The sequence below is a fragment of the Lepeophtheirus salmonis genome, chromosome 7 (genome assembly GCF_016086655.4).
Source record: "Lepeophtheirus salmonis chromosome 7, UVic_Lsal_1.4, whole genome shotgun sequence".
NCBI lineage: Eukaryota > Metazoa > Arthropoda > Copepoda > Siphonostomatoida > Caligidae > Lepeophtheirus > Lepeophtheirus salmonis.
This window is the reverse complement of record NC_052137.2, coordinates 4,286,923-4,312,959: the sequence shown is the minus strand read 5'-3', so window position 1 is coordinate 4,312,959 and position 26,037 is coordinate 4,286,923. Positions and strand designations below refer to the sequence as shown.

Here is a 26,037-nt window from a genome sequence, read left to right as displayed (position 1 = left end):
AGTCCTGATACCTACCCCCCCCGACTATGTACATCTTTTGGGTGCTTGTCGAGGGGAAGGCCTGCAGTTTCCATCACCCAAAACACTGAGTCCCTCAAAGCAACTGTCAGTTAAGACTAGGATGCCATGACAGAGGACTACTTACGCAGGGGTACCAGGCCTTCCACCACCTGGAAACCATCATTGCCGCTAAGGTCAGCTACATTAATGATTACAAGAGCTCAGAGACACATCTATTTAATATATTAATTTTGTCGAAGTTTATATTGCAAAGTGTTCAGATTTTAATGGACCATTCAGTAAAAGTCAATCATTGCTTTTTGGGGGGCTCTTATAATATTTATATATCTGTTATTAGATACACACGAAATGAACTTGTCATCTTTTGTGGCCTACAAAATATGCATATTGTATGTGAATATGTATTTTCTCATCAACAAATTTCCTTAGCTCTTTTAAAATATTTGCATAAATTTCCTTGAACATATGCAAATGATTGTTTTAGTATAATGGTATATATGTAAATATTGTATACATACGTAAAACGAAAGCATCAACTCTGCAGGAGATATATATATATATATATATGACTTTTGACTTTTTAGGAAATGAGTAAATATTTGTTTGTCATGTCGTTCATAAAATCATACGAATATGATAGAACTAATATGTTTTAAAACAGACAATATCCATTTTATTTTGACTGCCTTTGAAATAAAGATACCATGTAAGTATAGTATATTGTGTTTTTATATTAAAGTATATATTGTGTACTGGGCCAATACTCTTTAATTTCGTGTTGCACAAGAATGTTTGCAGCGACTTGGAGCCCTGTTTTCGAAAATGTCGATAAAATCATGAAAAATATCGATATAGACCGATGTTAGCAGTATGTAGCATCACCCAGGAGCGGAACATTGATCATAGAGCCGTTTTGAACCATTTGCATCAGGCTTAATATAAAAAGAAACCCTAATAGGAGTCGAATCGTGTTTCATCAAGACAACGCCAGGCTGCATACATCTTTGATGACGGATCCGAAGCTCAGATGTGTGAAGTTTTTATACATCTACCGTACAGTTCGAACTTGGCACCAAGTGAATACTCCCTGTTCCTGTTTATGGGCAACGTACTTGGGTGTACAAATTTGGCCTCAGTAGGGGCCTATGAAATTGCTTGTCCGAGTTTTTTGCCAATAGGGACAAGGAATTCTACAAGAAGGGCATTATGAAGTTGGATTCTGGTTGTCATCAAGCTATCAAGCAAAACGGGGAATACTTGGCTTAAATGGAATGGTTGTAGGACTTCTTATAAAGTATTAAAATAAAGCTAAATATACCAAATTACTTTTTCCTCAACCAGTATATAGCTACAAATTTATTTAAAGGATATAAAAATAGATATACTTATGTAGGTATATACATATTTATACCAATGTATTTATTGAATTGGAAGCATGTCAAGAAAAGACTGGATTGCGTAAATACATATATTTTTACATAATATCTGTCAAGTATTTAACTGTATGTTGAGTTGATCTAATAAAAACTGTCACGTCTTTTTTTTCCTAAATAATATGTAAGTATTTTTGGAGTTGTATAAAATATGACTTACAGGAATGTAAAAAAAAAAATACACACCTAAAATTGATGTGGTAAGCCTGACAATTTGTAGAACATTTGGTAGGAGAGCAGCTTAGCTTTAATGACGTTAAATTTCATTTGCTGCAAGCAGATGAAAAATACAAGAAATAAACAGAAATCCCACTTTGTATCTATAGCAAAAATCGCAAAAAAATTTCAATAAATTGTCATTATTTATAGAAAATTTTATTTTTTGGAAAAAAAAAAATTATTTAATTTTGAATAAAAGTTAAATAATTTACAGCTTTTTGCAAAAACAAATAAAAAATTCAAAAATTTAACTTTAAAAAAAAATACAATCTATGTAGTAAGAGCCAAAAATTACTTAATTTTTTTGGGGCGGGGGAACGTACAGCGGATGCAAGATCATAGACCGGATTTACTCAGTTTTCCATCCTCAATTATATTCTGAGTCAAACAAGGACATATCCTTATAACTTTTGCATAACATTTGCCAAGTGTATTTCGGGTGTTGAGGGCTGGAGGGATCGATACATAGGATGATGGACAGAGAGGGCTAGGAAAACAATACTACACAGTTATTAAAGAGTATGGGGAGTGGTGTGATGGATTTATCTCTCTACTGTTCAATTATTGGGCCATAATTAGCTCTCTTTTATTGGAAGTATATACGGCCAAACGTATGAAACGATGATCTTTTTTTTCTTCTTCTGCGGAAAGGAACTGTACAGAACAAATCATTTTTCTATGAATGCAGCGCGACAGGGAAAATATAAGGTCATTTGATCAAGTAATATAAGGGAAACATGAAATATTTTTCGGTTGAAGAGTTTCTGCTTTATTTCTACCATCCTGGAAAGAGGATTAATTAATTTTAAAAACTACGTAATGACAATGTATATATATATATAAATTTAAATGTACAAAAACCCTACTGTCAGATAGTCTCAATTTACCAATTAAAAAAAATAATTAATGGATTGTTGGACTTTAGTAATACTAATAAGTTGTAATAAGTCAAATACAAAGTGGCAATTTAAAATTTGAACACTTTGAACTTTATACTTCAACAAGATTTTATTTTTTAATAAAAAAAATTCAATTTCAACAAAAGTAATACTATAAATCATCCGAGTCTGAGATCTCTTAATTATTAATGTAACCGCCGTTAGTGGAAATGATGGTTTCCAGGTAGACATAGTAGGCTTGGAACTCGTTGCAGATGTAGTCCTCTTTCAAGGGATCCCAGTGCTGGATGACAGGGGATTTGAGGTGTTTTGGTGCTTGAATGATGGAATCTACAGGCCTTTTCTTTGACATTCACCCAAAAGGTGTAGTCGAGCGAGTCTGCGCCAGGGCTGTATGGGGCCAAATGTGCCAAAAAGATTTCAAAAGAGTCTTGCAAGGAGATGTATTTCTTTCATTGCTGGTGTCCAAAGTGTAGCTGTAGGGGGGGGGGAATCGTTGACAAAAGTGTAAAAAAAGAGTTAAAAAAAAACTCAAAAAGTCTTGCTACTGAGTAGATGGGTTTCTTATTACTGGTGTCAAAAGTGGCCTCCCGCCCTTACAAGGCTCTTTCCTCCCACTTTTTTGATAGCTCTTTTGACCGTCTGGTGTGACACTCCAAGATTTCATGCATGGCCCCTCATGGACTCGAGGGGATTGACCTGGGGTGTTTTATTTAACTCCTCCGGACTTAACAGCCTCCTTCCGATTATGTAAATTGAGATAAACTGATTTGGTAAATGTACTATCTTCTCTCTTTTTCAAAATTTGTCTGCCATTGAAGGATAAATTGTCTTAGAGACTTGAATTATTCTCTATACACATGTGAATCTACACTAAGTCATCTGATTTTAACAGGAAAAATGCTGTTCATTTTCAAAGAAGAAACACTGTAATAGAAACAGTCTCTTCTTTTTCTACATATATATCTAATTGTGTTTAAAGTTGTATGAAATATGAGCTATCAGTATTTAAAATAAAAGTAACATCAAATTAACATAAACTTCCTACAATTTGAAAAATTATAATTCTACTCAGATTCGAACAAGGACTTATGAATATAACTAGGAGTTGGTATTTCTGAGAACGTAAATAGAAGACTGAAGAAAGACATGTGATACAATTGAATTTAGAGCTAAACTAATATCACCTGCCTATTACACGATTTTGGAGGCAGAAAATGTATTACTCCAATAGAGAGGATAAACTTCATAATTTATATTAGCATTAATGCAAACAAAATACTTTAAAATTATAATTAAAAAAAATATATTATGAATTTAAAAAAAAATCAATAATAATAGGTGAGAATTTATCATTCAGAGCTAGCTGTTGACACTAGAGCTGTAGAGTGATGGAGTCGGAGTCTGTAAATTTGTACCAACTCCGGCATAAAAAATTATTTTAATTTAAATAAATACTACTTATTTATAATCTAAGGCTGATATTGAGTTTTCGTAAAGTTATTTTCTATATAGTTATAAATCATAGGTATGGAGTACTCTTAATCTATGAAACTTAAAAGCTAACTAATTTATAAGTTTACTTCATCAATTTCCAATGTGCTTTATAGTCCATCATACGATCACAATTCCCAAACACTTCTGAGGACTAAATTATCATATTGGGTAGAGCATAGCCACTAGACATGCTAGTTCATTACTTAGGCTTGTGAATAGTTAATGTCATCATTATAGAGTGTAACCCTGTAGTGAGAGGTTGTTGATTTTGTTGTTGTTGGGTTACGAGTAGTGCATAAATTATGTTCAGAACATTATGAATATATGAGCAATAGATAGATTAAGATAAATTTCATTTCTTGTTCAGTTAGTTAAATATATTATAATCTAATATTTTCTGTTTACTTTAAACAATTTATTACGACATATAACAACGTGATTTAGATCTATATTAACAGTCTGTAGACTCAAATGACTCAGTACTTTTATAGACTCTCAAAACAAGTATAATGTAACATAGGAAGTTCTTTTTCTACACTCTTTAATTGAGTTTGGGAATTTTTTCGTTTCCTTTCGGAGAAAAGGTCGCTGGATACAGGAAAGGTAACTACGCTTTCGATGTTCCCTCTACAATTTTTTTAACCAAAAATAACATTAATGCAAAATAAAATACACTGTTTCATGTTTAGGTTTCAACAAAAAATAACTAGCACTCGCTCTAAGTTATATATTTTACGACTCTACGTATATTAAGTAACTAATACGAATATTTAAATAAACATGAAATTCATCAAATAGTAAATAAATATTTTTCTTTTTTTCTAGTTGGCCTTTAATTCACTATATGGACATTTATGGACTTTATCATATACAGGGTGTCCACGATAAATTGGAACTACTTTAAACTTCATCCAGAGCCATAATGTGGATATTCGGGGTTAAATTATACTAATATAAAAGGTTGCATGAACAATACACTATAACTTCCATCACAATTGTTTTGACAACAAACAATAGCTGGATGAAGGATACGGCCGCTAGGAAGGAGTTCATATTCCAACAAGACTCAGCACCCACATACATCGCCATGAGGACCACTAACCTCTTCAACTCCCACGACATCACTTTCTGGGATCGCAACACCTGGTCCTCTAACTCACCCGACCTCAATCCGTATGATTACTACTGGTAGGGGAAGTTGGAGAGAGAGGTGTACAAGGTCAGCCACAAGAGCATTGCGGCCCTGAAGGGCTCCATTACGAGGGAGTGGAATGCTGTCGATTCCGCGGAAGTCATCAGGACATGCAAATCCTTTAGGGGCAGGATGGAGAAGATGGTGGCTGCTGAGGGAGGACATGTTGAATAAATTTATTGGTTAATATCATGTCTAACTTTTTCATATTAACAAATACACTCCAAATTCCATTTTTATCAAGCAGGTTGAATTTTAAGATAGTTCCAATTTATCGTGGACACCCTGTACTTCCATATTCAAAGAATTCTTTTTCATCTACATAAGTTAATTAAGTAAATTTTCTCTGTTTGAATGAAAATATGCCATTTTTGATCAAAGAAATTACAATGTAGTTATGCTGATAAAATTTAGCAGTCGCTTTGCATATAGCATCAAGCGTGTATACAGGGTGCACTGTAGAAAATAATAGATGGCCAAATACAAGATGGTCCAAATAAATTTGGAATATCTTTAAAGGCTTATAACAAGTAATACCCAATGAATGCATTAATATTTTACTAATTATGCAAATAAAGTTGAAGAAAAAACACTGTAAATGCAAATATAAAAGCAGAAAAAGGCCAAAAATGCATCCAGTAAAGAATAATTTATACTATTTTGATGTATTTCTATCAAATTATGTTTATTTTACTCTAGTAAGTCCTTATTCTATCTGGTCTCTTAGGGGGTCCTCCGTTAACCTGTTCCTCTGAATGATGAAAATGTCTTTGAAAATGCTAAAGGCTCTTTTACAGTGCACGGATGTTATGGCGGCACAGCCAAAGCTCGCTATGATGTTTAGATACTCCTTCACGACAGATACATTCTCACCAGAGAGCACCAAACCAATATTACTCATATTTTCAACTACTGGGCTCTTTTAGCCAAACTTGGAATGGTCAGGCTCTCACGGACTTTCTTAATGATAGACCAGAGGCTATCTTTACTCAGGATGAGTGATGTTCTCCTTCAAGACCATGAAGTTTCACTTTTAATATAATAATATTTTGGCAAAAGATGTATCCTCAAACAGCGACTTAGACTTCTGAATGGCTCTACTCTCTTTTTTTACTTTGCACACGATCTCCTTTCTTTTTGTCTACAATGACCTGGCCATGGTGGTGCGGCTAAGCATCGTCTTCTTGGTGTACTTCTGCAAAAAGTTTTTGAACTCCTTTTTGTCGATTTTGGTGGGGGATATTTGGAGAGACCAATGCATTCCTAAGTTTAGTGTTAAAGATGTCATCGCTGTGTTTTTAATTGAACGACTTCTTTTTAGCCTTGCTCCTTCCTGATATGAAACTCAACATATTTATGTGCCTGGTGTACTGTCCATCCTGCTATAGAAAACTTCCTGTTGCCCTTGACGCTGAAGTGGTGAAGCTTGCACACTATGTATTTTGTCTTTGTCACATATCTTGGTGCTGCCGAGCTCCTTAATGAGGGACAAGGGCTCTAAAATGTATAGTATGGTCAAATAATAGGGATGATAATACGGATTATTTTATAAAACACGGTATAAAAGCTTGAGTAGAGTTAAATTGTACCAGTAATGTAAAAAAATGTGGATACACTAAATATTCAAACAGGAAAAATGGATTGTAAAAACCTCAATGACTTTTACAGCAAGATGGATAGGATAAAAGGGGGTGGGAACCTAAAAGAAAAGTCTCTTGTTTTGGAAGGTAAAACTTAGAGAGTGTGTAATGAGCGGTGTTACTATCGAACGATTGCTCTAATACACATTTGCTACCTAAAGATGCAAAAAAAAATGAATAAATCTTATTTACATAATTTGGACATCACTTTTAAAAACTAACGAACAATATGGTTTAGAAGTATAACTTTTTATTTATTTAAATTATTGATCATGAGATGCGCCTCTCTTGATAACCTCGGCCACTGAGCGCCAGAAGCCTTGGGAGGCTCGGGCAACCATTATGGTTGTTGTTGAAATGTGATTTGCTCTAAATTTTAAATGGAATGATTAAAGCTCGAGTTTATTGTTCACAACATGGAATTTGTTTTTAAATTTTTCAATATGCGCTAGATCTATCTTTGGCATTGAACTGGTTCTGGTTTGCACTTTTAATTTACGTTCCCTGGATGGATGGAGTAGCCGAAGGATGAAATTAAGCAGCCTTCCAACAAGAGAGTGGACCGTCCTACAAAGCCAAAAAATGCTGGGTTTCGTGGGCACGCAATGTCCTCACATTTTGAGCCTGGATTGTTGCCCTAAAAACAGCTCAGACCTAAGCCCACGCGATTTCTATCTATTGGGGAGGGTCGAGCATGACGCCTGTGCCCAGTATCATGCGTCTGTGGAGGCTCTGAAAAACCCAATACTCGTATAATGGTAATGCTGAATCTGCACGAGTTCGCCCGGGGCTGCCAAAGCTTCTGGCCCCGCCGTGTAGACATGTAGCTTTCAAATAATAAAAATTTATGGTTTTAATCAACCTAGTTCGTTCATTATAACCCTTTAAAGATTTTCCCTATTTATCTGGACCGTCTTGAAGTACTACGAAATTAAGAGTTATGCTAACGTCATTTGCCTGTTAAATGATTTTGGAGGTAGACAATAAACTACTGAGATAGAAAGGAGAAGCTTTAACATTTAAAGTGCATTAATGCAGGAAAATAAATATTAAAATTATTTTTAAGGATATATTAATTATTTTATTATGCATTTAAAAAAAAAAACAGTAGGTGTGAATTAATCATTTAGAGAAAGATGTTAAACCCACGACAGGCTATTAAAGAACTGATAAATAATGACATAAATAGAACATCTGCTTAAAACGTTTGTCCTTTTATAATCTCTACATCGTTGTTTTTTTTATCTTCGTCTTGCCCTACCTCACATATAACTACCTAAGAACTCATGAGTGTTACTCTTAGTCATACATGGGTACATAGGCTTTATACTCATTATAACGTTACAGTGTATTTTGTCAATGCGTCCGTTTCTTATGCCTTAATTAGGGTTATGAATCTTGACTAATTGAATTCTAATCAGCTTTTATTAATTGCTGCGAAAAATTTCCATCTATTAAAATAATGTTGAAAAAAATCAAACGAAAAATTGTTAATATTTATTAAAAGATTAACTATTAAGGTGTTCCTAAAAAAGTTTCACGCCTTCACTTACAATAGACTTTGATGTTTATCTCTGTGATCAAAAATGATAAATTTATTAGATTTCCAAAGAAATGGTCCATTGTTGTATATTTTTTTGTTCTTACGAAAGGACAAAAAAATACAGAAATAATGGAAATCTACAAACATGTATCCAAAATGTATATTTCATGCTTCAAAAGGAAAATAACGGGTTATAATGTTCACTTCCATGCTTCTTTGGGTGAAAGCAACTGGAGACATCTTAATCTACAAGTAAAAAAACAAACATTAAAAAGACACCTTCATATAAAGGGTTGATCTTATCTTGTCGTACACATTTGATCATTTTCAAGAGTAAAATTTGAACGAGGTAGCACTCTCTTATTAAGAAGTTCGATATAAGCATCTGCATCGAGCCGCTTCTTCCTCTCAACAAAAATAGGAGGGCAGAGTTTGCCGGTGCCGACCACAACAACACTTAAGACCAAGGTGACGGGGAATAAGTCCCTGGCATGATAAACACTGGTACAGCTGCACCCAAGCTCCTTGGATATGGGCATGGTGGACATGCTGCGTGAGAGAAGCTTCAAAATTTCACTCCTTTGTTGCTCAATTTTAATGGTTGTTATTGTTTTAATTTTAATTGAGTCGAAACTTTACATAAGAAATTTTTAGTTAGAAAACTTTTTTAAAATTTTTGATTTATTAAAGTTTAAAATAAGTGTACCACAAGATAAGATCAGCCCTGTATATCAGTGCTATCCGCATGATTATATTTTGTTTTGTTTTTATTTTGAATTTTTGGAAAAAAAGTCAATTTTTTTCCTAGCTTTATTTTTGGAAAAAAAAATCCTTCAAAAATAAATTTAACACCTGTTAAAGTTTTGTCGTCCAGAGCGATAATTTTTCCTAGTACAAGAAAACAAAACTTTCTTTAATTTTTGGGGAGAGGGGGGATACAGCCTCTTCAGCCCACCACCTGCAGACGCCCCTATATATGTTCAAACTTTCAAATTAATTATGATGGATTTTTTGTAGTAAGTAAATTTACCACAAAATGGTTGTTACATTAATTTTATTTCTGGTTTTACCAATTAAAAGTTATTTAAAGACTCGGATTAAAAAGAAATTTTAATTATCTTACCTCACTGTTACCACGGATACTATTAAAGATGAGAAAAATGTAATCCAAAGGAATTGAGCTGAGTAAATCAAGAAAGAACCAAGTTTTTATATAGTGTTTAGCAATTTCTTTTGGATCAATTATGACTTGTTCACTATTATCCTGCTGCATTATACCTGAAACATAAAAATATGATTATTGAAGGGACAGATTATATAGTTTGAAAATAAATTAATCAATATAGCTCCAACATGAAACTCTAGATATATTGAATATTTTTTGTATTTTTTCTTTTCTCGTATGAATCATTTTTTCTAATATGTATACCGGGTGGAAACTTGAAACTTACACACTTGTATTTATTAGTTAGAGATGTTATGTGTGGGCAAATTACAACTATCTGCAATTGTATAGGTAACTATGTATCTCAAGGCTTTTTGATTTGGACGAGAAATGCAATCTTAGTAAGATTTAGGGCTTAGAGCGTCAACTCTTCTTTACGTGCGTAACACTCCAGCAAAGGTGTCCAGGCAAAGGGGAATAGCTCATAAGACTATCTACAATGTTAAGAAGAGGCTAGACCATAGAATGAAGGGAGGGCTCCTGAAAAAACCATCATTAATGCGTATGCCCTTTAGGGCTCCCCTTATCTGGTTCCTGGAGGGTTACAGTCTTACGTCAGCCATATTTATCGACGTTTTCAAAACCAACCTGCTTCCCCGGGTCCAGGCAAATTTTTCCGACGGCAAAGTTGTCTTTCAGCAAGATAGGTCCCCGCTCACGCTTAAATAACTAAGACCTTATTATCCAATAGTATTTCTTTCTGGGACAAGAAAAAGTGGCCACCATACAAGAATCTGGATGTCAATCCACACAACTTTTCTTTCTGGCAGCACATAGCAAGGACGGCCTTTAGCATCAGTTACACAAATGTTGGAGCCATAAAGGTCTCTGTCGACTAAAGTGAGCTGCCATGGACACAAAATTCGATTAGACATGTTCTATGTAAGCGAAAAAGATTATTGAAGATTTTTGTTGAATGTATTATTAAAGAATGGGGGGCTATTTGTTTTATCTTCCTACATGTACAAGTTTCGAGTTTCCAAACGGTACAATAATAAGTTCAAAACAAAATAAGGACTTAATATATTATGTTTAACTTTTTTTATATGTCAATATACAAATTTTAGGAAAGATTGGTATACTTTAAATTTTGTTATTACACATTTAAATCTTAACAATTCTTAATTTAATTTTTTTATCCCTAAGTTTTAAACAAAAACGTATTACTTACAAAGAATATCGTTGATTTTGTCTATTTTGACAGAATTGCTTACAAAAAATGTATCTAAATACAAATTATGCACTAAGTGTGCATTATGTGTATAAGCTCATAAATGAAGAAGGAGCAATTACTCAAGTGGGGTGGGGGGGTAACATTTATCTATAAATCCATGTTTCACCAGAAAGTTATCAAAAACTTCATTGTAGGAACGAACTAACATTATATAGATAGACAAATATATATGTTTTATTTGCTATTAATAGAATACTTATCAAGCATATTTGGTTGGAAGTAATTTAGAAATGCATTTTAGGTTTATTTACATAAATTTCCTCTAAAACTGTTTAAGTATCAATTTCATTTCCTTAACAAAAGGATTTTCAATATCAAAAGTCGCTTTTTATGATGCCACAAATGATATCACTTAATCATTTTCCCTTTTGCCGTATGCAACTTTTTCTTCCCCTTACAGAATTTACCTTGTTAGTTTACTTAAAAATAATAGGAAATGAGTAATATGAAATAAATTGTGTCGTCACGATCACTACCTTTCATAAATATAGAACACAAGTTTTTTTTTTTTTTTTTGGCAACTTTGTTTTAAAACTTATGGAAAAGATGTTCTTCCCAATTTTTGTGGTACTGAACCGGATAAATTTAGGTCTTGTAAAAAAAGTCTCCTCATAAAAGCCGAAGTATTTTATTTCTTAAAAAATGTTTTTTTTAATCTGGGGAAAGGGAAAATTGCTTTATTGAGATTCTGAAATTGGGTAATTGAGGTTTAAGAAAAGATTAGCCAATAATAGATACATGTAACGACGTAGCTGTGTCAACAACGCTGTCAGGAAGAGAGAATGTTCAAAATACGATCGCTCCTAAAGCAAGTTACAATGCTTTTTAGTTTTTCTTAAAATTGATTATGCATTTCTTGATAATAATATGTTTCAATTTATTGAGTTTCTTATTCCATCCCAAAAATTTGAATACTCAGGCTATGATTGATTCAAATATGTCTATGTATGTCCTGAAAAAATTGGAAAATTGATTTGTCTTATAACGAACCTAATAGATGGGCTAGAACCAAAATTGATTTGTTATTTGAAAACTACAGTTAATAATATCCGATTGTTTATAATGAGATTTACTTCTCTGGATAGTCTAGGCTATACGGTCACAGAAGCTTTGCGGGCTCGGGCTACCTTGTGCGGAACCCGCTTTGCAACTGTACTGATTCTGGTTTTGCACTTTTAATTTAAATTCTCTGCATGATGGAGTAGCTCAAGGAAGAAGTTATACCTTCCAAACACGTCAGTGCACCGGCCCACAAGGTCAAAAAAGTGAAGGATGTCTTGCCCAAAAAATGTCTTTACTTTTGGTGCTTGGATTTTTAGCCTTCAAACAGCCAAGACATGAGCACATTTAATTTCTATTATAGGGGAGGTCGAGTATGATGCCTTTGTCAAGAATAATTCGTCTGTGGAGCACTTGAAGATGTAAATTACTCGTATAATGACAACTCTGGATCTGCACGAGGTCGCCAGAGCCTTCCAAAGCTGCTTCTTGCAGTGTGGCCGAGGTTATCAAGAGAGGCTCTTTATAAATAATTGAATATCATTAAATAGTATATTTCAAATAATAAAAGAATTATGGTTTTATCAACTCTAGTTCGTTCTTTATAAGCCTTTAAAGATTTGCCCAATTTATTTGGACCACCATGTATGTATATATGAAATCAAAAAATAAAATAGGACTTTTCCCTCTTCTTTACTTTTGTTTAAAATTCATTTTATGTTGACGCACCGCATATACATATAATATATATGTTAACTTCAATTTTTTAGGTCAGATGAATTAATTGTAGTTCTAAAATGTGAGTCATATCTGCAGCTCTATCTTACCAATAAGAAAAAAAGATAGTACATCCTAAATGTTGTTTCAGACATTTTATGGAAGAATAGTCGTTATTTCTATGAATATTTCAATAACAGTATGTAAATTGAATAACAAACTTTTTGTTTTTTAAAATGACTCTGTGAAACTTTAAAAAAATTTATTATGTGTAGTATGAAAAAGATATAAAAGTTTTTGGAACTTAAATCAAAGCTCAACCAAAGTTGTTACTACGTTAAATGTAGGTATTATATTATTTTGATGAGAATATCTCTTTGGTCCAGGAGTCTCTCTGATAAGAGTTATCACTTGAATAATCAATTTACTTTCTACAACAGTATCCCTTATATGGTTAATCCATCAATCAGCAATACCCCAATGTATCTATCAATATAAGCAGTAGTCAATAATTTTAAAGCTTTTCTCTATAACTAAAATGATTGTAATAAATAAAAGTATAATATATTATGATGTAGAAAATTGCAAAAAATGTACTCCACACAAATCAATGAGAATATTAAAGCATATTAATTATAATATGTGGTGGGTCAACAGAATAACAATTTTGAAGAAAAATAAAGCAAAGGAGAAAATCTAATATTTTTTTACTTCATATATAAATAATGGTATCTGAGTGAATTGTAGTCTTTGTTGTCAAATTAATGGGAAGAATGAAGAAACTCAAGAGTTTTAGATATACATCGTAACCTTTATTGGATTAAATATACTTATTGTAGCCACGACATGCTTTATCGAATAAAATCTATCAATTTCTCATTCTGAATGAACAATTTTGACTATTTCAAGTGCTGTTTACTGAGTCTCCAAAAGATTTATAATAACTTTTTGATAAAAATTGACGATAATTTGTCTAAGACATAATAAATTATGTAAGAAATCATTCTATCATACTTTTGGGTTGACGGGCCCAAAATATAAATAGTACATATCTATTATACAAATGGCATATGTTATACATATACAAAGGTGGTCTAAAAAGTTTCTTACGTCAACGTGAAAGTAGCACAGCTTGCAAATAAAATTTATCACATCCATCTACCACTTAATAAGCAAAGTTTCAGCCATTTTGAACGTGTAATTGTTATTTAAAAGTTGTTTGAGTGAGTTTGTGAAATTTGACAAGATTGAGCATTGAACTGTCATTAAATATTTCTTTTTCAAGATTAACAAACGATACTCTACATTAAAAATAAGGCTTGTTGTATTGAAATTTTGAATGTCTAAGTAAATCCACCTCGGAGGAATTCAGGTGCGGACCAATAAGTGTCTCACAACAATTTTTTTGCTGAGAAAAACTTCAATAACTATTTGGAATGGTTATAGAGATGGTAGCATCGTTGGATCAGAGAAAATGTATTGTCACTATGTGAGGTGAGAAACTTTTGATACCACCCTCGTATATTAATATAAATTTTTTTTTTTTTAACTTTGTCGCTTATGAAAACCAAAATGGTCTAGCAATGAAGTCCGAAATTTAACAAAAGACATATAAAATAACTTAACATGATCCTATGAACTTTTTTTGGGGATTTACAAGGTCATTAAGAAGATGCTCTGACCAAAAATGAAAGAAAAGAAACTCCTTTTTATTTTCTCTATTTCCATCTTTCACCCCTTTTCTCTTCTCCCAAAGTTTCTTTCTACATCCCTCTCTCTGTCTCTTTTCTTCTACCATCATTCTTTGTTTCTATTGTCTCTTTTCAGCCCTGTAATACGGGAACCCTCCGCCAGTAATATAACATAATGATTGAGTCATAAAATATTTCATATCTGTATGTTAAATTATAAGAGATTAAAAATTAATGTGGTCACCTGTCAATATAAATAATGTGTGATAAGAGAGCAGCGTAGCTGTCATGACGTTTTATTATATCAGCTGAAAGCATCCTTGAAAGAAAATAAAACATACAAATCCCACTCCACTGTCGATCCTCGATACAAGAAGGACTTACGCAAACCCTCATTGTTACTTCATTAAAAAAACAAAAAGCATGAAATTAACATGCTCACACTAACTATTTGAAGAATATTTGGGAGGGGAACAGCTTAATTGTCATGACGTTTTATTAGATGAGCTTCAAGCAACCGTGGGCTTAAGGAAAGAAATACAAATCCCACTTAATATTGAGCTATTATAAATGAATTATATTATCTGAATATCATTCATTTCATGTTCCTTTAATTGGTCAGATGGAGTTGCACTGATTAAGTTTAAGTAAACATTACAGTATTACGATTACTCCATCTGATATAGGAATCTTCTTTGAAGTCCATATACATAGAGTATATTTACTTCTCCAGGAACGACTGGTGCACAAACTGACGCGATGCACATTAAGTTCAATAGAATAATTTCTAATTATGTATCTCAATTTGTTCAAAAGTTATAGTTGATTAGGCATTTTGAATGTTTTATGTTACATTGAGTTTGAGCTTGGAAAATTTAATAGCCTCTTTCTGTGACTATAAATAACCTTTGTATCCTAGTTTGATCAAAATCTATCGTTAACTTTTGGCGTAATCCTCGTGACTAACAAACAAGCAAAGGCAAACACATCGTTGACAAAGGTAATGAAGAGTGTAGTTTATTAAGTTTTACTACTACTTAAATTGAACACAATGAACAATTACGAGATGGTCTATTGAAATCTGAACACTGTTTTTAATGTACAAGGTTGCACGACAAAATTGGCGTGTCAAGTAATACCGCCTCTAACCCTTAATAACCTTTGGATAAATTAACTTATTTCAGACAACTTTTTTTCAGACAAAAATTATAAATATATTGTGTTGTCCATTGAAATATGAACACTTACTAAATCAATAATTAATGAATATTGAGTGATTAAAATTAATTCATATTTTAATATAATAGCATAAACAATTTGTAACAATACAAAATAAATTTGAGCTCTCTAGCTTGCTTACAAGTCCAAAAAATGACCCATGAACTTGATCGACGAATTTCCATTCGCATACTTCACGCAGTAAAGGGTCTCCAGAACCACCATCTTTGCCGTTAGCAAGTTGAAACGTCGGAAAGGAAGAAGTGCCCTGTCAAAATGGTCAAACTGGACTCGGAGGAGTTAAAAAAAAATAGCCCAGACCATTCCTCTCAAATCCATAAGGAGTTTCTTTTCCCTGTTTGGGATTAAGTGACTTTTTCTCAATAGACTTAGATATATATATTGACCGAAACCGTAAACCCAGACTTTGGAGCCAAATTTAATTGTTTTCAAGTCGTGAATTTGTTTTTCTGTTCCCTATCTACAGGTCGATAATCTCCCATCTCATTTATGCGAGTTTTACGTATTCAAAACTCTTTACCCTCATATGACGTCATTGTTGTACCAATGTTCACAATTTGGAAATGAATATGACGTCGTCAACAATACAATTATCAAATCAAATTAGATTGACTTTTTAATGACACCAATCAAAACCAACTTTTTTTTTGTGATACAGATCTTTACTAAATTTTTGTATGTGACAGATGTTAATTAGTTTGGTTCAACATAAAGTAACTTAGTCTCTAACTGATCGTTGACTTCCAGACTGAAGCCCAGCAATGGTATCTATAAAAATTGGCTACTCACAATTAGGATGGTGATTTTTGTTTAGGACAACGAGAAAGCGTGAATGAGATTTATGATAATACATAACTTTTCTAATCCCAAAACTGTATGTTTTCTCTACGAAAATCCCTTCCTTTCTTATAATTCAAAACCCTTCTTAGTCAAGTCTACTACAACTTTAGGTTGACCAAACATTAACTTTTATAAGCCCACTCTCATTTCAACCACAAAAAAACTCGTAGAGTTTCTATTTCTTTATGAACGACCAAGTAACACAATATTCGACTTAATAGCAGCAGATCATGCAACGGCAACTCTTGTAATATAAATTATACCTTAATTGACTCAATATTCCCAAGTTTTTTATGTATATCTTTTACACGAAACTTTTAATTTTCGTTCTTTCAAAGTTAGAATATCCTATCCACCGTAAAAAAAAACTTTGTAAAAGTTTTACTTTGGTAAGGAAAACTTTATAAACATTAGTGAAAGCTATTTTATTAATGGAAATATAAAATAGTATTGAACATCATCGTTAATGAATTTAATCGATATAATTTAATTAAACTTTTTATGACAAAAAAAAAAAAAAAAAAGACAATTATCTTCAAAATGAAGGAATATAAAAAAACATTGTGTTTGGCTTCTAAAATCTTTGTGACTAGCAATTTTTATGAATCAGAGAAAATTGCTGATGAAGTCAAAGTTATGGATCAATACTTTTCTGTGCAATTGTATAGTTTCAAGTGAAGGGATACTTTTTAACCAATGTTTTAAGACAAGGATGTGTAATCTTAAATATAATTGGTCCCTTTTTTCCTTAAAATATCTTAATGGCCTAGAGAACCTATTAAATTAAATTTCATGAAAAATGGGTTCATAAGAAAACAACTATGCAATACATATTTATTTAAAATTTAGGAAAAAAGGTTTGGAGATATTTTCTTACAATTTTTCTATAAACAATGTTCTATAAAATATATTTAGCTGTCAATTGCTAAGAAAAGACATTGTCCTAGTCCTACACAGTACAAAAAGAAGATAGAGATAACATCCCTCTTCCGCGTGGAATTGTCCAAAAATTCCATCTGGGAGCAAACAGTGGCCTCTAGGAACACAATTTACAATGTCTCCTAAACATAGCCTTCAGGGACATTTCTGCACAGAGGAGCGCTTCTATCTCAAACCTCTTATCGTAATGTGTGATACGATATATATAGAGACGAAAAATTTACAATTTTTGTCAAAATTGAATGCTGCTCAAATGTTACATTTTTTGGTACAGGAATATATTTTCTCTATTAGAACCGATTGAGAGAAAGGCGAGGGAATGAAAATGGAAACATTTTTTTTTTGTACAAATTACACTGTCATATGAAGAAATACACTCTAGTAGCGGTCCATATCAAGGACATTGATATGAAAAACTCTGATATTAGTCTCCAATTCAATTGTTTGGGTATGAGCAGGATCCTAGATTAGAATTCTAAGTACCGCCATTTAGAACTAAGTTGGTGCCTATGACATGGGGTTAAACTGAAGTCATTGAAAAACAACTTATTTTAGAGCTGAAACTTAAGAGAATATTAATCTCAAAACTCTTAGTGAAGTGAAAGCTACTACAATTTTTTAACCTGTTCAAGATTGGGAGTGGCAGACAATATTAGCGCTATGTGTTTTGATACACACAGCTCAAATACAGGTAGAAAAACTGGAAATTAGAGAAAATCAATCATTTTTATTATTTAAAGTAGCATATGTTGATAATTTATCAAATTAATGAAATTAATAATACACAAAGCAAAATAATTAATTTTTAAGTTAAATTGAATTCTTCTTAAAAACTATACACATAAAAACCACTCTAAATACACAATTAACCAATGGTAATCTTTTTAATAAAAAAACAACTAATTGTCACTCTAAAAATTCTAACAATTCAACCAAATGAAAATATGTCTTGAAATTTGGATGTTTTGTAGAAAAAAAAAAAGAAAAAAACATAAAAACGTGACACGCAATAAGTTCTATGTGTATTAATTTTCTCTTTCACTATTTTTCATTATAATTTATAAAAAATATTTTTTCCAATATAAAACACTAATATAACTCGAAGTAAATTTAGTAATCCTTTAAAAATTAAGGAATTTAAAATGCTTAATCTTAAACTGTTTTCATGATAATTGAAGAAGAAAAAGTCACGATTTTTGAAAAAAAATGGCAATTTTTCAAAACTTGGCTGTTAAGCTACCTTTAATTATTTTTCAATTTCGCCTAAACTTTGCGAATTGTATTTTTTATCAATAGGAATGGATTTTCACCCAGCGATCTGGATAATTCTACAAAATGAAAAATAAGAAACACCTTATTATATATGCATGATGTAGATTAGAGAGCTATGTAAAATTTAAATAATACTTTTCTTAGCAACAGCAATACGAGAGATATGTATGAACTTACATTATCTATATTCTAATGTATTTACTCCGTTTTTACACATTTAATATTTTATTTCACTCACTTAAAAAAAATATAGTGAGTTCTCATATTTATTCTAAATGTTTTTGACATGTTATATCTCCCATCTACATACGTAATATCTATATAATATACAAAAATATGGAAATGTTTTGATGTAGAGTTTCTTTTAAAGTAGGAAATCTTACAATCCTACCTATAATTATTAAATTTTCACTTATGCAACGTTGATATTACGACCTAGATAAATTTACCACTAGTCCAGGTACGACGGGTTCTGTGTGACACCTCAATTGAAATGAAAGAAACTTTGAATGGAAGATGAAATACACTTTTTTTCAGAAGAAGGATATTTTAAAAATACAGAGCAGTGAACGGATACTTCTAGTATCTTGACTAAACTACAAAAAACGTCATTTTTATAGAGTTAAAAAAAGACAACGTCAAACCAATTTCTACCTTATTTATTTACAATATTTTACTATATTTTAAATTAAGGATGTCCTCCATCCCAATCAAAAACAGCCTCGGCATACAAAAGAACAGATTTGCAGCTTATGACGATGAAGTCCGTCTCCATGACATACCACACTGTCGTCATGAGGGCTCGGAGCGAACCCGAATTTGGACGAAAGATTGGGTAGACATTCTTCTCCAAGCCTGCAAAGTCCAAGGAGTTTAGGTCAAGCCTGGAGATTCACATGGATCAAAGAGTCCTTGAAGCTGCTTTTTTGAATGGTCCTTTAATTGGTCTGATATAATTCCACTGATTAAGTACAGGCCCTTCCATCTAAAATATCATACTTCTTTTAAATGGTGCGAGTTTCTCCTATTTTTTATATTTCGATGTTTAGCCCAAATAAGTTATAGTAAACAATTTTCTAAAAAAAAACTGTAAAAAAACTTAAGTGAACTTAGAAATAAAAGCGTCATAACCAAAAACATGGAGCAACGCGGAAATGTAATTCTGTCGCTATCTGCGATTTGAAAATCACTGCCAGAGATTTTCTAAAGTGATCGGCGATAATCCCTCTACTGTGTACTGGGTGACCTTGAAAAGTAGCCCAAATGCTTCCACAGGTCGAAATCTATGGCAAAATAATTTATTGAAGCAGTTAAAGGACCCATTCAAGGCAGAAGAGGCAAGGTGACCGTCAATGGCCTTGCTCGTGAATTTGATAGTAGCCAGACCACCATGCGCCGCTTGATGAAGCAAAATTTAAACGTAAGTAGTTTGTCAAATATGTCAATCCCTGCAACTGCTATTTATTTTTTAATACTCTCAGACTATCATTCTTATATTATTTCTCTACAATTTTTAAAAAGTATTAAATATATATATAGGTATTTTATAAAATCAAAATCCTACATAGTATTTTATTTGATACTGTATTATCATATTCCTAACAATATTTTATTAAAAGCGTAGCTATATATTAGGATTTTTATATGATAGCCAAAATTTCTTCATAGAAAAATAAATATGGCCAGTATATATATATATATACTAGTAGTTGCATAAATACGTGGACTAATTTTTAAACGCTTATATCTCAAGGTTCCGTGGCCAGAAATAAAAAAATCCATCACAAGTAACTCGGTAAATCTTTTTGCTTTGTTTTTGTTTTTCTTACTCGCATCAAACAAAGTCTGTACGATGAATGACGAGGCCAAACGTCATATTGTTGCCACTCTTCTCCGCGCCGGTAGGTCTGTCAAGGAGATAATCATGGACACTGAACTATCCAGGACTACATTGTTCAAGGTCCAGAAGCTTGTCAAGGAGGGAAAAGATCTGAAAAACCTGCCATACCTCTGGAAGGACTCAGGATTGGCTTGCTGCCAACATGCCATTTTGGAACAAAAACATTGTGCCACCTCAATCACCTGATTTGAATTCCCTTGAGAAGAAGGCTTGTGCTACCCGCCATCCGAATTTGGACTCATTGAAGGCCAGTGTCAATGAGCAATGGACAGCCATGGAAGACCATTACATCATCAATGTGTGCAAGGGCTTCCGTGGGGGCTTGGAGGGTGTCATAGCAGCTGATGGTGGTTATATGAAGTAATTATATTAAATTTTATACCAGAATAAATTCTCTATTATATAATTCACAAAAAAAAATCATCATACGAATTTTATTACACATTATTTGCCACAAATAGTCTGCGTATTTATGCAACTACCCGTATTTATTTATTTAAATATGAGGCATCCACCAGAAATTGTATTCCTGTTCTTTTGAAAAAGCAGCAGTCAACTTAAAGTCATAAAGATCTCAGACCGGTCTAAAATTTTCAAACTAAAACCCAACACTACTATGCATATTAATGAGGCTGAAGGATCAAAGGCCAATTTCTACCCATGGCTGTATTATATATATACACATCCACATTATAAATGTGTCAAGAACAGATATAAATCATACAAAAATTGTAATGAACCACTTGGCACATATTTATTATAAGTTGCAGCTTCATTAAAACAAACAAAAATACGTTCAAACAAACATTAAGGTGGCTCTAATTATGTACTTTAAAAAAAATGTTATTTTTTTCCTCGAGTATACTCTCATCCTCTCAATCGATATTAATAAAACCAAATGTATTGGTATGCATGTATGAATAAATGAATATTCAGCACAGTGTGTGCTGAATATTTTACCTCAAATGAATATTATACGCTAATACCCTACAGGTTGGTTCATTGAAATATGAACACTTCCAAATTCAATAATTAGTGTAGGTTGAGTAATGGAGATTAACTCATATTTCGATAAATTAAAGTATAAATAATAGTTAGATAACAAAACAAATCTGAGCTCATTAGCTTACGTCAAAGTCGAGAAAATGATAATTGAATTTGATTGATGAATTTCCATTTGCGTACTCCAAATAGTTGGGCGTCCACTGTTTACGCTGTTAACAATTCCTAAACGTAGGAAAGAAAGAAGGGATGTGTCAAAAAGGGAAAACGGAGGCCAGATGAGTTGAAGAAAACAACCCAGGCCAATACCTTCATTTCCATGAGGGCCCAAGTAAGAAATCTTGGTGTGTTTCACAGCAGACATTCCAGAAAGCTATCTAAAATGTGAATGGAAATCCACTTGTTAGGGTGGAGAGACCACTTATATGACACCAGCATTGAAATAAACACATCTGCTTTGTTGCAAGACTTTTTTGAATAAGTTGTGATGAGTACTTCGAGTACTTTTAAAGTATTTTTGGGTACTTTTGACCCTCTTACAGTTCTGATGCCAACCCCTTTGACTACACCTTTTGAGTACTTGTCAAGAGGAAAGCCTGTAGTGCCCATCATGCAAACACCGAGGCCCTTAAAGCTACTGTCAGCCAGCACTGGGACACCATGACATCTGCAGAGGGCGCAGGCCATCCACCGTTGCCTAGAAGTCATCATTGGTGCTAGGAGCGGCTACATTAATGATTAAGTGAGTTTGGACACACATCTATTAATAGTATTAATTTTGTTGAAATTCTATTGTTATTAATAAATTATAAAATTCAAAGTGCTCAAATTTTAATGGACCATCCGGTATAATTAAAGAAAATGGAATATAATAAACAGGGAGCACTGAGTCAAATGTATTAATTCTTGCATATGTTTAGATCAGGGCATATTAAAAAATAAAAAGTGAAATACTTTATATTTGTTTAAGAAAATAAATGTTACTTTAGGTTAGGTTTAGTGACTAGCTATAAGACTTCCCGGATCATCAAATAACATAATTTTTTTTTCAATTTTATTATTTTTCTTATAAATATTATAGAACCTGTTTTTATGTTGACAAATCGAATATTCCTATTAATGTAGCTCTAAAAATGTTATTTTAGGAATGCAGTGAATAATGGTCTGTGAATATTATTCTGTCTTACGAAGTAAACTTGCTAGAAGAATACATTTTTTCTTTTTCATATCAGACTGCCTCTATAATAATACGTCACACATGTATATATTATTTAATAAACATGAGAAGGGATAAAAACTTTATATCAAGTGCCATTGAGAAAAATTGAAATGGACGTCAAGTACACGCGAAAAAACAACTACTTATTTTTTATTATTACCATAAAGATTAAGCACATTTACAAACAAACTTAAAATATTTTGCATTTAATAAAATGTAATTTATGGGTTCTTCTATTAATTTAATGAGGAAAATATTTAATACCCAATCATTAGTATTATTTTCAACTCTTAAAGGGATCTCAGCAGGATTGAACAAATTGACCTTAATCGATAGATGTGTTTACCCTATGAGCGAGTGTATATACAAGTTACGAGCGTGGTATGAAAAGTTTCCGACCTCAACGTAGATATGGCAGTACATATCAATAAAAGCTTGTAAGATCTATTTAGCATATGTTGACAGTTATACAAGAAAGTTTCAGTCATTTGGAAGGTGCAGTTTTTATGCAAAAGTCGTTTGAGTGGGCTTATGTGAGTGTTTATGTAAAATGGGCCTAATCGATTATTGAACTGTCATGTAATATTTTTTTTATTGAAAGTGTAAACTTTAAATAGATTTAAACAATAGCCGACATATAAAGTCAGGTTAAAATTTGACACGTCTAAGTCAATACAACTCGTAGTAATTAACTCTAAAGCAAAAAGTGTCTGTTGAACAATTATTTTACAAAGAAAAACGCCGAGTACCATTTAGATGGATTACAGTGATGAACGAATCACTGGAAAAAGTTTGTAGTGTTACTAGGAGACTATGTTTTAAAAAAATATATATCTATTTTTGTATTTTTTTTTTTGTATTGTTAGATCGACAACTTTTCAGACCACCCTTGTATTATACATAATGTGTCCTCTACTTTTGTCTGTAACTATTTTGCCGGGGAACATTTTGCCTCAGACCATTTCCTCTAGGACATTTTGCCTTAAAGATTTTTTTCTTCAAGGATATTTTGCCTTAATATATCAATAAAGTAGGTTGATACGTCTTTATTGTGTATTTCTGGTCGAAATTAATGTTCTCTTTGAACTTTTTAAATCAAAATATTCTTCATATATTAATAAGAAACGCCTTAAAAGTTGGTTTTTTGCTGGAATAAGGATGGAATTAGACTCTGGTCTCATATAATGCTTGTTCGTCACTCCATAATTATTTTCTATTACGAATAATCCATCAAGTCTATTAATAATTACAAATAGAGAAAGGATTTAAAATTCTTCTATTTGAATCGTTGCCGTGGTTATAAAATTTTCTTATTGCCTATTATAGTAATTTGATTACCTATTTTATCTCTGGTTCGTGTTCATTACAGGTTGAGATTTTGTTAGTGCATGCATTGAAATTTTGGAGCATGATGTACTCATTTTTTCAATAGAAAATAACCATTTAATGTGTATGTATATTTATATATGTACATCACATATTTTGATTAAAAAAATTCCAGGCAACATCGAATTGAACAAAAACTGAAAAAACAATGTATAAACCTAATTTATTTATATACTAAGGGAAAATATTTATAAGCCCAAATGGGTTGAGAAAAAATTACATAGTCCCTACGGGAATAATTCATATAAATACATGACTCAATTATAGGCATTGTCTTCAAACTTGTAAGATGAATTAAGAGTCCATGAATTGAATTCTACTTTAAAACCATAATTTGACTTATTATTGATCTGAATATAATTTGTAAATAGTAATCAACACTCAATTTTGAGAAAAAATATTCATAGCTTGATTTTGTGTTGACGGACAATATAAAGAAGTATTAAATTTATATTATACCTACAACACATCAAATAACAAATTTATTTTTAAAGTTTTACATTTTCAAATATATTTATGTATACATAAACATGTCGAAAACTTGGGATTGTAACTTAATGCAGAGATTGAAATTATGATTAAGAAATTTATGTAAAGCAAATATGAATTAATTTTCTTTTTTCAAATCTAGGACATGTTACGGAATAATTACAAATCTTTAGTTTTCTTTCCATTCTTTGCTCTCTTTTAGTAATACATTATATGGTATCAACGTTTCTTATGTAATGAAATATCGTGACAATATTGTAGAAAATCAGTACATCATTATATTGATTTTTAGGAGTAAAACAATTTACGCCTTAGGGTGGCTCAAATTGTGTTCTTAAAAAAATCACAATCCATTAATAAATAGTTTTCATTTTTCCACGTCTTTCATGCACTTGTGATTATTTTATACTTATTGTTCTCTCTTCAATAGTGAAATAATATAACTTGTAGTTCTAAGATACTTAAGTTTAAATAAATTATTAATTAAAAATACATACACTGAAAGTTTTAGCCTACATTTAATCCTAAAAGCTGATTGCTTCCAGCAATCCGTGTACATCGGTAATATATGAATTCCTTTATATCTCCTTAAAGGCGAGGCCTCACTTTAGTGATGCATAAAATTTATGTGATAATTATATAAATTTAAACAATATTTGGTAACAGAGCAGTTTAGCTGACATGACTTTAATTAGATCAGCTGTGGAATGAAGGGAAAAAGCACAAATCCCATTCCGCATTAAGTTAGACCATCTGCAAGAATTACTTTGACGTTGATCCCCAATTCTACTCAAAGTCCAACAAGGGCATACAAGAACAATGTAATCCATAAGTATTGGGACAACTTCAGCACCAAAGAAAAAAAAAATATTTTACACAAATGCAATCAGTGTGGAATTTCCTTCAAAATGAGTGCCATTTCATTCCACATCGCCACAATTTGTTGTACTACAGCTTTCAGACGCTTAGGAACTGCTTTTTACGCCGTACAGGATGTCTCCTTTGAAAAGTTGTACCATGCAGACACTATGGGGGCCTTCAAGTTGTCGATGCTGAGGTAGGCAGTCAGTCTCACCTCCTAAGTCCATTACGTTGATATCTGGGGAAGAAGGTGGCCCCATGTCCTTGCTCCAAAAGGGCTCGACGGTTGTTTGGCAGGACTCTTGAAGAGACTTTGCAGTATGCAAAGGTTCTCCGTTCTACTGGAAGTAGTAAGACCTTTCCTAGTCCTGTTCCTAGATCCTAGGAAGTACTTGGGACCGTAACATGTCCAGATAGACACGTTGATTGACCTTCACGCACTCAAAAATGAAGATCAAGAGTGTCTCCCACCCCAAACCCTCACGAAGGCTGCCTTTTGGCCTATGACCACATTGCAGGGGTATTTCAGGGAATGCCCTTGATGCTCCTACCCAGCACCCGGTCGTTGTGGCTGTTGTAA

The 26,037-nt window shown here is 32.4% G+C and overlaps 1 protein-coding gene across 2 annotated transcripts in view; it reads right to left on the bottom strand.

Annotated features, from left to right (window-relative positions):
• Window positions 1-26,037, bottom strand: part of Ih (hyperpolarization activated cyclic nucleotide gated potassium channel Ih) — a 283,308-nt gene that overhangs the window by 64,168 nt on the left and 193,103 nt on the right. For both annotated transcript variants that reach the window (XM_040716982.2, XM_040716983.2), the window contains exon 5: window positions 9,568-9,722. In XM_040716982.2, the coding sequence (XP_040572916.2) occupies window positions 9,568-9,722 (155 nt within the window). The remainder of the gene's footprint in view (window positions 1-9,567; window positions 9,723-26,037) is intronic.